Here is an 18,168-nt window from a genome sequence, read left to right as displayed (position 1 = left end):
ACGCTCAACAAGCTGATTTGCATGAAAAATAAATGTCCAAAAAAAGGTGTTCATAGATCTAGCAAAATACTTTTTGATTTTCGGCAAAAATTTTCATCATCATCATCGTCATCATCAGCCTGACTACGTCCACTGCAGGACAAAGGCCTCTCCCATGTTCCGCCAGTTAACCCGGTCCTGTGCATGCTGCTTCCAATTTATACCCGCAAACTTCTTAATCTCATCTGCCCACCTAACGTCCTGTCTCCCCCTAACCCACTTCCCTTCTCTGGGAATCCAGTCAGTTACCCTTAATGACCAGCGGTTATCCTGTCTACGTGCTACATGCCCTGCCCATGTCCATTTCTTCTTCTTGATTTCAGCTATGATATCCTTAACCCCCGTTCGTTCCCTAATCCACTCTGCTCTTTTCTTGTCTCTTAAGGTTACACCTACCATTTTGTTTCCATTGCTCGCTGCGTCGTCCTCAATTTAAGCTGAGCCCTCAAAAATTTTACTATGCTTCTAACAATAGAAGTATAGTGAACTTTTCAAAGGTTTTATAAAAAAATATAGGAAGACGTTTTTTAGAAGTCTCGCTAGATGTTTTCTAGCCATATAATAAAGAGGCGCTACGGGAGGTTTTCAATCTGATTATGTTTGAATAACATAGACTTCTAATATATCTTTGGACTATCCTTTTTGGACATTTAATAGAAGATTGTTACCTTTTTTTGTGTTTCGTAGGTAGCGTTTTTTAAGACTAGTCGGTAACTATTTATATTGGTTAAAGATGTGAAACACACCCACCTAAGTCATATGAACTTTTAATGGGTCTCTTTGTTGTGAGCCTTCCACAAAAGTGTAAAAAAAGTTTTTTTGTTCGCTAGCTGGCTGAAAAAGAAAGAATAACAAGTACGTGCTGTCGTGAGAAAAGAGAAAAATCTAAGCATATCCACGGAGTGAATGATGATGTGTGGACCGAAACGACAATTTGTGTTTCCGTCCGTGCGTTCGTTCATATGTACATCCGTGCGTCCATCTGTTCAGCATAACCACAGGCCACAGCACAGACGGACGAACGCTTCGCCCTACTCATCATCACTCATGACGATTTGTGGGGTGAAGCGTGTATGTCTGTCCGTACTTCCGTCCATTCGTCCGTTCTTGCTCCGTCCGTCCATGCATCTGTCTGTCTGTCCATCCATCTGTCTGTGACTCACACTAGCGCCATATGCTGAGTGAGTTCTACAACTAAGTGTGTAACAGACCGGACTATCTGCTATCAGCATTCGCCCTAGGCGATATCGTCCCCTCCTCCTCTCCACCCTTTTTGTGCGCTTTACTTTCCTTCCTTTGCTTTCTTTCCCCCCTTCCCCGCTGTGTGCGCGGCTACTTAAGTCCAGCAAATAAACGGCCAGGGGTCTTTTCGTCATGGCGAGGCCCAGCCAAGTGTTCATCATCGTCTTGTCTCTGAGCTAAAGGTTACATGGTGTCAGAAGTGGTCCTGACGTTCGAAATGAACCATGTCAAGCCCCCGGAACCACTGGAACTGTCCGGTAACATCAGAAAAAACTGGCTGGTATTCAAGCAGAAGCTGCAGCTGTTAATCACCGCTACGGAACCGGAGAAGCCCCGCCCATCGGCCGTAAAAGCAGCGATTCTTCTGAGCACCACGGGGGACGAGGCACTCGATGTCTACAACAACTTCTCGTTTGCCGCAGGTGAGAGCAGAGAAGATTATGACACGTTAGTGCGCAAGTTTGAAGATTATTGTGTCGACCAGGGTAATGAAGTCTACGAAAGGCACATTTTTCGACGGCGAACACAGGAAGAGGCCGAGCCTTTTGAGCGGTTCCTACGGGACTTAAAAAAGCAAGCAAAGCTGTGCAACTTCGGTACACTTGAAGAGTCAATGATTAGGGATCAAGTGATGTTTGGGACAAATAATGCGAAACTTCGAGAAAAGTTGCTGAGTGACAAAGACTTAAACTTGCAGAAAGCAGAAGAATTTTGCAAAGCCGCTGAGCTTGCTGCCATTCAGAGCGCAGCAGGGTCAAACGAAAGCCTGCACGTTGACATTACACGCCGCACACACCGCACGAAGTTTGCGAATGGAACTCGGTGTCGAAATTGTAACAAGGTACATGCCCCCGAGCGGTGCCCGGCGTATGGAAAAACTTGTTATACATGCAAAAAACGAAATCACTTCGCCGTATGCTGCAACAATGCGTGCAAGATAAGCGAGGTTCACGAAGCCGAAGAAAGCGATGAAAATTTTGACATCTTGGGCATCAGCATTTGCGGCGTCACCGGAGACTTAGGAGCGGATTGGATGGTTCGCGGAAAAATAGCCGGTCAGGAGATACAATTCAAGGTAGATACCGGGTCTCAGGCAAATTTGCTGCCCCTAACCCTGTTCAACCGAATCGCCCACGTAAGCACTCCGCGAAAGAGCGCCGCTGTCCTCGCCGCATACAACGGCAGTGCAATCAAACACGTCGGCGTGGCGACCGAAGACCGCGATATAGGCGATGCACAGCATTCAGTCTCGTTATTTATCGTGAAAAAGGGGCGCCAAGCCATCCTTGGCTTATAGACATGCCAGCAGTTTGGTCTGGTACCAGTGACGACGGACGCCGTGAATGTAGGCGATGAGCAAATAAATTCCAGCTTGCATTTCCTGACCTCTTTAGCGGCACCGGCTGCGTCAAGCGACCCTGCAAAATGGTGCTACGAGAGGATGCAGTTCCAGTCGTGCAGCCTGCCCGCAGAGTACCCATAGCGTTGAAAAGACGCCTGCGACAAGAACTGCAACGAATGGAAAAGGCCTCAATCATCGTCAAGGTGGATGAACCAACTGACTGGGTGAGCCCCCTGGTAGTTGTACACAAGAAGGATGGTACCCTTCGAATTTGCATGGACCCTAGAGCAGTGAACAGGAGCATTAAGCGGGAGCACTATCCTATGCCTTCACGAGAGGACATAGAGAGCGAGCTAGCAGGAGCACAATACTTCTCCTGGCTCGACGCTAATGCCGGCTTTCATCAGATTCCTTTAGATGAGGCCAGTTCACGAATATGCACTTTTGCGACACCACTTGGGCGGTACCGTTTTTTGCGTCTGCCTTTCGGAATTTCCTCAGCCAGCGAGGTGTTCCAGAAGACTCTAACAGAGATGTTCGAAGGGCTGCCGGGAGTGTGCGTCTACGTAGACGACGTTTTAATATGGGGCGACTTAAAGGAAGAACACGACGAACGCGTCATCGCAGTGCTAAGGCGGGCACAACAGGAAGGGCTGACATTTAATCCAGCTAAATGCGTGTTCTGCACCACGCAGGTTGCATTCCTTGGCGATTTTATCAGTAGAGACGAAATTAGTCCGAGCCCTGATTTAATCAAAAGCGCCCGTGCCATGCCAGCCCCAAAAGATAAACAGGGTGTGCGCAGATTACTCGGGGTTGTGAACTACTTTCGGAAGTACCTGCCAGCTTTGAGCGACAAAACGGCGTTGCTGCGTAGCCTGGTGAAAGAAGCATCGGTGTTTCAGTGGACAACAGCCCATGAGCGCGAATGGGACCAGATCTGCGCAGCGCTCGCTAAGCCTCCGTTGCTGGCTCTTTTTGATGAAAAAAGAAACACTAAGATAACTGCGGACGCCTCAGGAACAGGTATCGGCGCTGCCTTATTGCAAAGACACGGGGATGACTGGCGCCCAGTGACCTACGCCTCAAGAGCACTGACGCCGAGTGAAGAGCGATACACCCAGATAGAAAAGGAAACACTGGCAATTGTTTTCGCTTGTGAAAAATTTCATCAGTTCGTGTATGGACGAAACGTTACGATAGAAACTGATCACAGGCCATTACTTGCGATTGCTGAAAAGAACACTGCAGATATGCCACCCAGGCTACAGCGGTTTTTCATCCGTCTTATGAAATATGATTTTTTGTTGCAGTTTGTACCTGGTAGGGACCTGTTACTCGCAGACCTGCTGTCTCGCGCCGCACTACCAACTGGTGGAGGCGACCAAGTCGAGGACGTCGACGTCCACACAACGCAAGTATTCACCAGCATCATAAGCAAAGCGACTATGTTGCGGTTGCAGAAGGAAACCCTCGAAGATCCGCGTCTCAGCCGCACCATGAAACAAATGGAAGATGGCATAACAATAGACGGCGTACTGAAACCGTATGCGGAAGAGCTATCCGTGGTCAATAGAGTGGTGCTAAAGGGTTGCAAAGTTGTGGTGCCTAAATTAATGCGTGCGGAAATTCTTGAGCGAATTCACGAAGGCCACTTGGGTATGAACAAGTGCAAAGCTAGAGCCCGCAGACTGGTTTCCTGGCCGGGAATGAGCAGTGACATTGAGCAACGAGTGCGAACGTGCAGCGTATGTAGAAAGTACGCATACAGTCAACTGAGTGAACCCCTCCTGCTACAGCCAACGCCCGACCGACCGTGGCATCGTGTAGGCATAGACCTATTTACATTCGCTGGAGAACACTACGTAGTTGTGTTTGATGCCCATTCGAACTTTCCTGACGTCGAGAAACTCAGAGGTACCACGGCGGCGGAAGTAATCGACAAGATATCTGCTATCTTCTCGCGATACGGCATTCCCAACCAAGTTTGTACCGACAACAGGCCTCAATTTGCATCGCGAGAGTTCGCGTCCTTCGTGCACCAATTTGACTTCGAGCATATCACCTCGATTCCAGAGTTCCCATGGTCAAATGGCTTAGCTGAAAAGGGGGTACAGATCGTGAAGCGTATTCTAAAGAAAACCCACGAGTCCCGGGGTGATGTATGGCTTGGTCTGTTGGCTTATCGATCTTCTCACCTTGACAGCGGTCACTCACCCGGAGAACGACTGCAAGGTCGCCGCCTGCACGCCACTCTTCCAGAATACAACGTCGACGGAGGCATGCCCGTATGGAAACAGCGACAGTCTTCCCGAGGCAGGCCACTACCACCCTTGGAAGCCGGAAATGTGGTCCGGATTAAACATGGAAGCTGGTCACGCCGAGCGAAAGTGGTACAAGAGAGTGCACCACGATCATACGTGGTAAGAACGGAAGACCATGGGCTCCTGAGACGGAACCAACAGCACTTGCTGCGAACGGACGAAAACTTCGACGACAAGGTCAGCCCCGAGGGTAATCCGAACCCCGACGCGAGGCCCCCGACGAAGTTCAGTGATGGACACCACGGCAACATCACGCCGGACAACCCACTGGCAAGTCTCCAGGTGCAACCAGCTCAGCCAGAGGAAGATTATAGCGCCACCATTTCTCCAGACACTCCAGGAAGCCCACTGGCTGGCCTGCGCAGGTCAGTACGCCAGCGCAGCGAACCGAAGCGCCTTCACTACGGGCCATCCTTCCATCAAGTAAATGAGTGCAAAAGAAATCAGTGTTTTGAAAGTGTGTGAAGAGAAGATGTAACAGACCGGACTATCTGCTATCAGCATTTGCCCTAGGCGATATTGTCTCCTTCTCTCCACCGTTTTGTGCGCTTTACTTTCCTTCCTTTGCTTTCTTTCCCCCTTCCCCGCTGTGTGCGCGGCTACTTAAGCCCAGCAAATAAACGGCCAGGGGTCTTTTCGTCACGGCGAGGCCCAGCCAAGTATTCATCGTCGTCTTGTCTCTGAGCTAAACGTTACAAAGTGGTCATGAACCAGTTACAGACATGCATGGTCAAACACGCGGCTTTAAAACCTTCGCCCCTAAAACTGTGAATGTGTACTAGATTTTCATATATTGTTTTTGAAATATTCATTAGCTACCTCACCTAAAGACCACACCATGCAACGCACAAAATATTGTATTTTATTTCCCTCGCTTTTACTTTACTGCAAACAGCAGATTGGACACAAAATATTCAAAACATATACTGATTCGTGATCTCCATGTAGCTTTTATGGCATTAAATCATTGATCATGCACAGATATTGACTGTCAAACCAGGTTTAGAGTGTTTTTGTGTAGGAACTTATCGTAGCTTAGCAATTTTACAAAGAGTTTAATGATACCGTTAAATTGAAGCGGCCACACGGCTTAACAACAGTGAGCAAGCAAATGGCATTTGATATACGGCAAATTCAAATGTCACAGGTTTATTTTGGATGATAACTTTATTATACTTCAAAAAGAAGCGCTATAAATCACTGCAAGTCAACCGCACAACATGTCTTGCTTCCACTTACTTCCAACAAAGCGGGCTGTCCCACGTTCAGATTGCAAATGCATTCAATGCCCTATTTACAGATGTACGTTCATCTTCACAACGCAATGTACCAGTCTCTCCATCCGAATATATTGCAAATTGGTGTTATTCTACTTTAATTTAGTAGACACCAATGAATGGGATGTCCAGGGCATAATCCCATGTGGCTGATTGAAGGTTTGTATTTACCGAGGAACTACGAGAACACACATGGATAATTGTAACGCGTGAGAGTTAACAAAACGCTGACATCGGCAACGTTGACGCAACCCCTAACGTACAAAAAATATGAACCATTCCCCCGAAGGGAACCCTGGTGGGATGCGAAGCAGCAGCTGTGCGCGTGGCGTTGCCTTAGTTGAAATGGGCGTCGACGCGGGTGCTGGAAGAACGGTTTGACGCGAAACTTGGTGTAGCGTTTACTCGAGTAAACGTTTGTTTGAAACGCAAAGACACGGGAAGCGGGACGCGTTGAAACGCATGCGCTCGGCTTCTTTGGCTCGCGTCTTGTCAGTGCTACCCGCGTGCCGTCTGTGTTCACAAACACTATTGGTGTTCTTGACTCGCACTTCGTCAGTGTCGCTGGTCTTCCACTGCCGACGGTTGCGCTCAGCTTGTCTGGTTTGTGCCTCGTTGGTGTTGACGTCGCCATTCGCGATCGCAATCGGCTTCGCGAACCCTCGCAACGCCGACGACAGCCGGGAAAGGTACGCCCACACTAGCGGTAGAGTGTATAAAAAGTAGCGGGAAGCATGCCGCGACGGGGTCATGACGATGTGCCGTCCGTAGGTTCGATCGCGAGGCAAGCAGCGGCACACTTACCACATTGACAGCACCGCGAGATTCTCTAGGCGCGCGTATCACACGCGCCCGATGGCTCGCGGCTGCTTCTCGCCGACAAATGAAGATAGGTGGCGTCGAAATAGGAAAGACTGCAGGCATGAATAAAGGATGAGGTGGTGCTGGGGGAACTGCAGAATTGGTTTTCGGAATTACAGGAGGATGGAGGACAATCTGTTCTCACTGACGCATTGCGTCGAAATAGCAGAAAAGGAACACAGTCCCCTGTGGCTAGCATTTTTGAATATCAAGGAAGGGTACGACAGTGTTGTTCAAGAGAAATTGTGGGGAATACTGGAAACACTAGGCGTGGAAAATGTAGTCACTAATCTTTTAAAGGATATCTATAGAGGTAACAAGGTAGTTATAAAGTGGAAAAAAACAGGTATCCAAGCCTGTAGAGGTAAAACGGGGGCTTAGGCAGGGGTGCCATCTGTCACCCTTAATATTCATAATGTACCTAAAAGAATTAGAGGCCAAATTAGAGGGAAGTAGACTGAGTTTCAACCTCTCTTTCGTCAAACAAGGAAAACTCATTGAACAGGCACTACCAGCATATGTACGCAGATGATATAGTGCAAATGGCCGACAACAAGGAAGATTTGCAGAGACTGGTGGACATCTGCGGTAATGAGAGAGATAGATTAGATTTCAGATTCAGTAAGAAAAAATTGAGGAGTCATGAATTTTAATGACAATGTAGGTAGTGAGCTTAGAATACAGGCGGTAACGCTAGAGATAACAGATAAATACAAATATCTGGGCAATGTAGGTAGTGAGCTTAGAATACAGGCGGTAACGCTAGTAATAACAGATAAATACAAATATCTGTGCGTATGGATAAGCAACGGGGCCGAGTACCTAAAGGAACACAATATATACGTCACGACCAAAAGTAACAGGAATGCAGCGGTAATGAAAAACAGTGCACTGTGGAATTACAATAGGTATGATGGTGTCAGAGGAATATGGAAAGGGGTCATCGTTCTTGGTCTGACGTTCGGCAATGCGGTCTTGTGCATGAGATCAGAATTTCAAGCAAAATTAGAAATTAAGCAACGTGGAATAGGTACGCTTGCCTTAGGAGCTCACGGAAATACACCAAATCAGGGAGTACAAGGTGATATGGGATGGACATCATTTGAGGACAGTTAAGCTAGCAGCAAGATAGAATTTGAGAAGCGATTGAGAGAAGTGGGGGAGGAGTGGTGGGCTAGGAAGGTATTCAGCTTCTTGCGCATGAAGAACGTCGATACAAAATGGAAGAAGCGAACCAGGAAATCGACTGGTAAATACTTAGAAAACAGGAGGGGGCCAAACAAAAAAAAATTATCGGTTAAGAAGAAGGTGAAGGAAGCTAAGGCCAATATGTGGAGAATTGGCATGATTAAGAAGTTTGCACTAGAGATCTATCGAAATTTTAAGCAGGAAATTGCCAAGGAAAGGATCTATGATAATATTCGGGGTAGTTCTTTACTGTTTCAGGCCAGGACGGGAGTATTGCGAACCAAGACATATCGGGCCATATACGAAGGGGTAGACACAGTATGCAGTGCGTGTGGAGAGGATGAAGAAACTGCCAAACACTATATATTGTTCTGTGAAGGGCTTTACCCTATAGTTCAGGATGATGGCGCAGAGTTTTTCAAAGCACTAAGGTTTAGGGACAGGGAGGGCAAAATAGACTTTAAGCGGGTAGAAATAACTAGAAGGGTGTTATCTGATTGCCGGCTAAAGCCAAGGCACGAGTGAAAATTATACCCTTCACTGCAAAGTACGAATTCTCAACCTCACTATTTAAAGGAAGAAAAAATAAATCTAGTTTTTGGTTCATTAAGTATTATGGCTTGGTGGCTCTAGCTATTGCCCGATCTAAAGGGTACAGCCATATCCATCCATCCATTCACGTGAGGAGAGGGCTCAAGTGTGGCGAGCGTTGGAAAGGGTGAAGCGAGAGAGAGCTGACACACGGCGAGCGCACGGCAGACCAAGAGGAGAGACGTCACAGCGCACTGATAGGAGGGCGTGATCTACTTGGCACCACTCCAACAGCTGCGGCGAGGGCACCGGTACGGACGGAGAGACAGTGCTACACATGACAGTCACGGAGCTGGTTCGCATCTAATAAATATCATGGTGCCAGAATGATCCGAACCACATCATTCAGCGTGGCTAATAAGTATTCCATCACATCAGAGCCACGCCAGGTCTCGGAACTACATTTCAAATGAACCTACTGCTTACAAAACGTTGATCGTAATTGTCTATCCAATTTTTAAATAATACATATGTACTCCTATCATACAGCCGTCACGTCGAGATAACACCAATTGTAGTTAACTGACATTCACTCAAGTGGATTTCTGTCCAGGGCTTCCATCCTCGCGAGCACCAGCGCTTCATATCAGCTTATCCCTTCTGGTGCCGTTAATACTCATGTTCGTATTAGTATCGTTATATAAGCAACCACAACTTTTTAACATATGCTTGTGTGCGACACATTTGTGCATATATGTTAACGTCATTTCTATAAGGTGTCGATCAATAAAAAATTTACAACTATGCCACCCTTCTTCCGCATGCTCCGCATAACGTCAATTCCTAAGGTACGTGACATCTGTCGAGTTTGCGTTAAACTTTTTTCACTTTCAACAATAATACGTTTGATTATATTGCCACGTTTCATTTCCCAAGTTTTGTTATCGTCCCAAAACACCACACGATTCTCAGCGCAAACCGCGCCTGCAGTTTTCGAGAAGGTTCCGGACTGTAGTAGATCATTCCGATAAGATCACGCCCACTGTGCGAACGTTACGGATTGTTCTGGAACCTACGCCACCGTCAGCGATAACGCTAGAGCCTTCGACGGCAAGAGTATAAATGCCGACGCGCTTCGCCGCTTGTCAGTTGTTGATCGAAGGCCGACGCTCCGTTCGCCGCTATCAGTCCGAGACTGCTATCTGTGCGAGACTGCTGCTGTAATTGGACTTTCGTTTACCGGGCACAGGTCCGCCCAAATAAACAGTTAAATCCCAACACGAAGTCTCCTGTCTTCGGTCACGTCACGACCCCGTGACAATATTGCCACGAGCATTTCTTACATTTAATTGAGTTTTCGCTCGCAAAGCCTGTCTTGAATGCTCAGCGCAAATTGCGCTTGAGTGTTCCAGAAGGTTCACGATTATTGTAGATCATTTTGTCAAGGTTACGCCCACTTCGTAAACATGACGGATTAATTTGGAAGCTACTTCTCTGGGAGCGATAACGCTAGAATATTCCATGACAAGCGTATAAATGTCGGCACACTTCTCCACTTTTCAGTTGATCGGTGGCCGACGCTTTGTTCGCTGCAATCATTGCCAGTTTCTTGCTTTAATCTGACTTTTCTTTTGCGTGGTCACAAGTTCGGCCCAAATAAACGGTTTCACCTTCGACCTAAAGTCTGCTCCTTTTGTGCACGTCACGACCGCATCACAATTTATTTACCTATAAATTGTTCTTTTATCTTTCCATATGCCTTCAAAGTGGTACGTGAAATACTACTTCTTTAAGGTTTTTCTCTCATTTTCCTTTCTGTTGCAGCGCCTGCGTGCATATTGTTGTTTCAGGTGGAAAGAACTCGTCAGGCGTTAATGCCTTCAGTCCCCTTTTTCCGCAGTGTAATATTTTTCACTTCAATAAAACAAATATATAAATATGCAATGCTACCTTGCCAATTGTACTCATTGGTTATATTTTTACTGCGCACAGTGCTCCCCCGCAGCGGGTTGGGATTCATGCAAGCGTTGTAAGCTTCTTATCACTGCTGCATACTAGCAGTGATAGGAAACTCTACGGATCCCGCTTGTGAACGTTGCAAGCCTGTAGTTTGCCGGCCCGCTCTGGTGATCGAATTCACTACCTCAAGTATATCAAGCTGACACCCAAGCGTATCGCCACCATTGCGGTTTTAGTTTTTTTTACGTCTTGAAGCGCCAATGGTTCACTGCAAAATCGCGCCGCTACCACTTATTGTTGAAACCGGTGTTTGACGGAAATGCTTTACCGCTATCTGTTGTTGAGATGTTTTATTTATTTATTTATTTTACATACTGCAGCCTCAATGATGCTATTGCAGAAGTGGGAACAAAAGAAAAACAACAAGAACAAATACACATTAATGAACAGGCTTCCAAATATTATTTTAGTTGTAGAGAATGAATACTTCCGGGCAGCATATTCCAGGCTTCTATTTGGCATATTCTAGCATGTTTTATTGAGAATATTCCAGGGGAGTACATTCCAGGCTGTTAGGACTTCACCGTTTCCAGTATTGCAACTCGAGGAGTCGGCGCCAAGCATGAAGAGAATAATAACGAAAAGTGTAATTCTACGTTATTTACAAGCGAGCATTTCTCTTCACATGATGAACATCTAGACGCAGATGTTGTCCTACGTCATGATGTCGTCGAAGGCTCTCGCAGGAATCCATTGTGGCTGGTTATTATGAGTCCCTTTTCTCTTTACCCTTAGCTGGGGGAATGCCTTTAACTTTCTCTGACCAAGGATAGGGCACCACGCCACTTTAGACGGTGCAACCCACACCAACCCTGGTAAATGTGTTTGACTTGGACGTAGCCACCACACTCCGCCTCCAGCGCCAAGTTGCCTGTTCCTCGGATGAGAACGCGGTGGGTGCTGGGTTCCATGCTCCATCTCCCGGTACTTTAGGAAGCCCCTTTCCTTCCCCCCTCTCGCACGTCACCGCTGTCGCGACCGAAATCATTTGGGTCATCTCGTCGTACACTTGCGGCATCGTGAGTCAATGTGCCTCGCCTCCCGGCTTGGAGGACAATACCCATATGTGGATGACTGTCAGAAGATCCACCTCATTCTGGTGACTTGATCGTAGAACCCCGAGCACCCTCACTTCTTGGCTCAAGCGCCGGTTCTAACAGGGGACACAAAGAAGACATGCAAGTGAGCAGTAACTCGCAGATATTTATTGAGTGTGACTAAACATTTCAGCACCACGATACAGGACAGACTACGGTCTGTTTTGTATCGTGGTGTCAGAATGTTCACTAAAGCGAATCATGTGGCATGCATGGACATTACATGCGTGGAACAGACTGTTGGGATAGTTGGCTGTCCTTGAACACTGAAAAATAAGCGCTGAAAACTGTGAACACAAGAAGATGAAAACACCCAAGACAGGCACTACGAACAACTGTCCTGTATCTACACTTTTTTGTGCTCGTCCATTCTGAACACTTATTTTTGCATTGTTCTGATTTAAAAGGATTAGGCAAAAAAAGGCCAATGCTACATCGATAAGTGCCGATGGTTGACTGATAATTCGTCAGTGTGCCTTTTACATATAACGCTTCTGTAGCTGCACGTGGTAGTACGCCTTTTTAGAATACGAACTATCTGTATCACAGAAACAGGATTACATTTTCATAATTTACGTTCAATGTACAAACGCGAAAAAATGTTTCTCCTTCTTGCTGGGACTCAAGTTCACCCATGAGATAGCAAAAGGTAACTAAGTACACTTTCTGGACTGCAGTGTTTACTAAAAACACTTGCACTGAATGCATAGGCCTACATTGGAAGAAGTTCACGGGACACTGAAACGGCTCCGGCGATTTTTACTAACACATTTGGCCGGTAGACCGAGTCCCAAGGGTAATTTGGAAACCAATCTGAGCTCTCTGTGTAAATTGTGTAATTTATTACACAGCTTTAAAGCTGAGAATCGCTCGAGATCGCTGCAGATCGATGCGACTCGGCCAAACTACGAGTTGTCGACCAACCACACACCAAGCAACACGATCTGCCGTATTGACGTCATCGTTTTCAGCTGATCTTGTTGGCTGTGGAGCACGCAGCACAGGTATTTCTGTTCTAATAAACAGGGAACAAAGGTTGTTCGTAATTTGCAAAACACCTTATAACCTAAGTTGCTTAAAATTTTTTTTTACAAAGAAAGAGAAGACGATCGCAGTTTACAACTAAACTTTGGAACTTCCGGCACACGGCGAACGTTGTCTGCTTGGATCCCACACGCTCCATGTTGACATCAGCTGCGCAACGCGTGGGCATCACGCGGTTGTTGCGACACCACAGAGCACCTATACACTAATGAGACCATAAATCACTTTTGCCTCGTTGCGGGCTGCAAGTCCATTGATTGGCAACAAGTGAAGATACGACACCCTGTGCCTGGGAAAAGTAGCAGGTGCACCGAGTAGCTTCAGCGCTTAGGATTGCCCGTATCAGATCAGCGGTGGATTCACGCGTATGCGGTCGCCACTTTTAACTGGAAGACTACGAACGCAATTCCGTGCTTGTGCGGTGATGTGAACAGGCATCCCCTTAAATCCGACGCACGGCCAGCTTTGTTCTTTCTGGTGAAAAGGTAACTTTACGGTCGATCGGGATCGTGCGACACAACACGGAAACGTGGTTCACACGTGTGCGTTCAGAAAATTCTATGTAACCTCGTTTATTATAACTATAAGAACTTTGTCTCTTCAATGCAATGTGGTCCACTTCGCAATAATTATATACACGCTGAAAGGCCTTAGGCATTTCGCGATTTCCAGAACCGATTATAAAATGACAGGCTGCCTTTTTGCACAAGTGTCGGGCAGCTGTAAAATGCAGGTTCAAATGTAGGGCATGCATGTTATATATGATGAGCTCAAAGAAAGCCCTGCAATAATGCCACACATGTTCGACGGCATTGATAGGGTACGGCCCAATCGCTCGTGTTGTATTTTTGACAAATAGCAATTGCACGGCGTGCTAGAAAATCGTCTCGCAGGGCCAGCGTCCAAAGTGCGTTGAAGCTTATGCTTCAACTTTAGCGCATATGCTTGAACTGTAGCGCATATGCTTTAGTTGTTCATTTATTTGCCGGTGTGAATGCACTGTTATGTATGTGTAAAGGCAGCCTTGCAAGAGAAAGCTGCCGATAGATGGGTGGTTTAATTCATCGACTGTGCTTGGGAAATTCATTAAAAAAGCTTATGGCTTCTTACGGGGGCCGATTACAAGCACGCAGCTTTACATCGTGGCATATCAAGCGGGAAAATGAAGAAGCCGAGAAATATTTGCAGAACAGTGTCTCTTAATTATTAAATAATTATATAACTGCAATACTCAATTTGTTTACGTCAGAATGCATGATCACCAAACCACAGCAGTGCAATAAAATGTTGGCTTTACATCTAACAAGAACTTGGCAGGTCATAAAAAAACTGCAAATAGTACAACTGCATGCAGAGTTAATGTGCTTATTCTATCCGAGATGTGCAAAAAATGCGAGAGCAGTGTTTATACCAATAAAGTAAACTCTCCAGCTTCTTTGATTATTATACCAGATTTCTTAGATTTCTGTCCTTGTTTTTTCGCTTCTGTAGTTACGAAGTAACTACTGCTAGGTTGCGCTGTTCCTGCATTCAGGTATTTCTCGGCAGCATGTTTTTAGTACACACAAATTAGACAATTCATGCTATGTATATGAAAATATTGGTCATGAAATGTGGAAACGAAAATGCTAAGAGAACATCTAAAGCCACTGTCATTCATTGCGTTTGTGGTAAAAAAATTGCAGCTTTTTTCAGCGTCACAGCCTTGGTACCTTCTGCCAGTCAGGTTAGTCTTGCTCTGTCTATGTACATTGGCATTGCACAAAAGTTAGAATGGAATGTATCTGTGTTGCATAGCATTGTTGCATATTACGGAAAATAACTTAGTAACACCTTTCTTATGCAGTCACACACTGTGCAATTAGCTGATGTCGGATAAGGCAGCTTGATTTCCACAGCTCTCAGCTCCCAGATGAGAAAATATTTTGTGTTATTGGAAGAGTAACCTAGCACCAGGGAAGTTGTCGTAAAAATCAGAAGCATTTTATTATTCCTAAGCGTGTTGTTGTTTAAAACAAACACAAGCTATTTTATATAAAGTGATTTTATTACCACATGGCCAAAAGACAGTGTGATGTATAAAATATAGTTTATCAAAAGTGCACGTGTAACAATAGAATGGCAAGCCATTGTAAGTTGACCTAAAAGGTTGAAAAATGCACGTATGAGGCATAAAATGTACAGTAGCTGTTCAGTTACAGCATTCACACCTAAGCTCCTAAACGAAGAAGACTAGCAGGAAATAATGCACGATAATGAACAATCAGGCATGAAACCAATTGAAGAAGTCCCTTTTATTGATTTGAGTGTTTCATAGCCATCTCAGTTACGGAGGTGAACACGATCCTGACGGTGCTAATATCGGCCAATACACAGACAGCAGCTGCCTTCACCACAGAATCTGCAGTGAAGACACAGTGTGGTGCTTCATCACATGAGCAGCAGTAGGAGCTCCAGCCGATGTTGTTTCAGTGCCACGCCTCCCAGCAGGTTTCAGGCCTCTCGGTAGCTCAACACCTGTCCGAATGGATGAATATTCTCCCGCTAAAGAAAAGCCAGCTGCTAAAACATCTGTCCCGATTCAGGGATCTTTCCCTGCTGAGGAAGAAAAGCCAGCTGCTTAAGTTGATGTCACATACTTGCCCTCATTCAGCGAGAGTTCCTGCGTATATTACAAGCATTATTCTTTGGTGGACTAGCAATAAATTTAAACTCCGTTACAATATCAAATGCTTAGAAATTTATTAATCTTTCATTTTGATGGACATGTAGTCAGAAAGTGGTGTGAAAGCCTTCGTCAAGCCTTAATGGCTTTTTGCTTTCGCCCCACAGCATCACTGTTGTGACTTTTGTAATGTCTCCTGTGATGTCGGAATAAACTGAATTGAATTGAATTGAAAGTAGTTCGCATACTAAAACCACCACTTTAGACAGTTTTTCTCTGGGTTTGTGTCTGCCCATTCATGTTCGCAACAAGGCAAGTTAAGCCCCTTAGTTCCCTGAAACATTTCACCTCAGAGTATTAGTGACAATTTATTAAAAAGCAGAGAGGTCCGTATAAGCTTGTTCGCTCTAAAGTAGTTCATGACAGTTCCCGTATCTTTGCCAGAGCACAAATGCTACACTATGAAGTGCATGCTGATTTTCCCCACCTGTGTGTTTCAAAACTATACGAAGGTGAAGAGGCAGTTTCATGCCTGTGAAAAGCCTGCTGAGACACTTTCATGCATTACAAGCAATCTGCAGATTCTATAATAATGTGCATAAAAGCTTGCACCATTGAATGCGGGACGTTGCCAGAAATTTTTCAGGGGTGGTCCACCTCTTGAGGGCTTTTAGAAACCCGTACTTTCATTATTCATGTTCGGTAGAACACACCCCTCCATCTAAATTTTAAGGAGGGTGGGAGAAGGCAGGCCACTAGGGCACCCTCAATTCTGGCCATGGGCCTCGTTGAGTACCTGTATGAGAGACACGCACTGGGGAGCAATTGAATAATCATGGCAATTTTCTTATCACCCTTATTTCAAAGTAGCCACACGTACGGGTTTTATTATGCCACTTTGTCTCTTATATAAGTGTATCTTACATAGGAGTTTTGACTATATAAGCAGCATTTATAAGGACTTCTTATTGACATTAGCTAGAAGGGAGGATTTCTATGACAACAGAAAACAGGAATGTTGGTACTCATTTGCAATTCATGATGCTCTAAAATAGAGCAGTGTTTTTAGATGTTGCAACAACCTTTAACGTGATAACGAAGAGCATATGAGACCACTTTCCTCAGCAGTGAGTACGCTAAGGCCCAGCGGTAAGAACAGTACAGCAATTATGCTGAAACCTATGCCTGATTAGAACACTGCCTTGCCGAAAGCAGTAAGACTTATTTCACACAAAAGCACAGGGTGGTTCATCACACTTTCTTTTATTACAAGCACGTGTTTTCAGATGTTCACCAAATAAGAAGGGGCACACGGGTACATGTGTAGAAATACATTCTGCGCAGCAACTACAATGGGCTGCCACCTAACAAATCAGTTTCACAGTAGACACAAAGAAACAGTAAGTTGATTCCATGCGACACTATTTACACAATATTGATGTCCTAATACATCAACTTATTTTGTATAAGACAGTGCCAGTTACTTTACGTAGGACTTACAAACAATGCTAGACTTAGCTCATGGAGTGGCTGTTTTGTGATAAAATATTTCTACCGCGTTTCCGGCTATTATTAAACGGGAAAGCGCCAATTAGGTTTTTTTAGTTGGTTCCAAAGAGATGCACTTAAAGGGTCCCTGCAATGATTAACTAAAGCTGCGTATCTCGTATTGAGGAAGTAGGGGTCAAAGGAAATCTTGCGTTAGTAGGTGTGGCTTTTTTATACACTTTCTGTCGCATTGTGCAAAGATCCCACATGCTAAACACCCACATGCTAAGCAACGCAACACATGCTACATTCAACATAATGATTGCGGCTAAAACCTTATTATGCTCCGCCGCGTTAGTCTAGGGGTAAAGGTGCTCGGCTGCTGACCCGCAGGTCGCGGGTTCGCATCGCGGCTGCGGCGGCTTCATTTCCGATGGAGGCGGAAAGGTTGTAGGCCCGTGTGCTCAGATTTGGGCGCACGTTAAAGAACCCCAGGTGGTCGGAATTTCTGGAGCCCTCCACTACGGCGTCTCACATAATCATATGGTGGTTTCGGGACGTTAAACCCCACATATCAATCAATCAGTCATCAAAACATCTTCACAGTTATATTACAAATACTTTAATGACATCTCCTATATTTTTCATGGCATAATTGCCTGTGAGTTACCACTAACCTAACCAAGCCATAATAATTAGAACTAACGAACAGGTGCTAAAGAATGAATAGGTATTAGCTGTAAATGTAATGTAAATGGGAAAAAATAAAGATGTATGAAAAGATTGCGTTTCGTGAGGTGGGACTGAACTTGTGAACTTCGAATAACACATCCGATGCTCTACTAACTGAGGTATCGCAGTGGCCATTCCCTCGTCCAATCTATGAGGAATATATGTGCACTTAAACGCGAGTGCGTCAATCAGTGCCACCACTTGCTACGCGACACCAACAGGCAGAAAAAGTGTTTCGCACTCGCCGTCATGGTTGCTAGTAGGGCTGATTCACGCTGCCACTTGTGAATGCACCTATATACTGGATAAAGAGGACGAG

General features: G+C 45.5%; 1 protein-coding gene across 1 annotated transcript; it reads left to right on the top strand.

Moving 5' to 3' along the window:
• Positions 1 to 1,468: 1,468 nt before the first annotated feature.
• LOC142784530 (uncharacterized) lies at positions 1,469 to 2,578 on the top strand. Its single transcript, XM_075882953.1, has one exon. It carries the CDS (start codon positions 1,469 to 1,471, stop codon positions 2,576 to 2,578), a length of 1,110 nt encoding a protein of 369 aa, XP_075739068.1.
• The last annotated feature ends 15,590 nt before the right edge of the window (positions 2,579 to 18,168 follow it).

The sequence above is a fragment of the Rhipicephalus microplus genome, chromosome 2 (genome assembly GCF_043290135.1).
Source record: "Rhipicephalus microplus isolate Deutch F79 chromosome 2, USDA_Rmic, whole genome shotgun sequence".
In the NCBI taxonomy this organism is placed as follows: Eukaryota; Metazoa; Arthropoda; class Arachnida; order Ixodida; family Ixodidae; genus Rhipicephalus; species Rhipicephalus microplus.
This window is presented reverse-complemented; position numbering and strand designations above follow the sequence as displayed.

Coding starts and splice junctions, on each gene's coding strand:
- LOC142784530 (XM_075882953.1), top strand. CDS start 1,469: ATGGTGTCAGAAGTGGTCCTGACGTTCGAAATGAACCATGTCAAGCCC.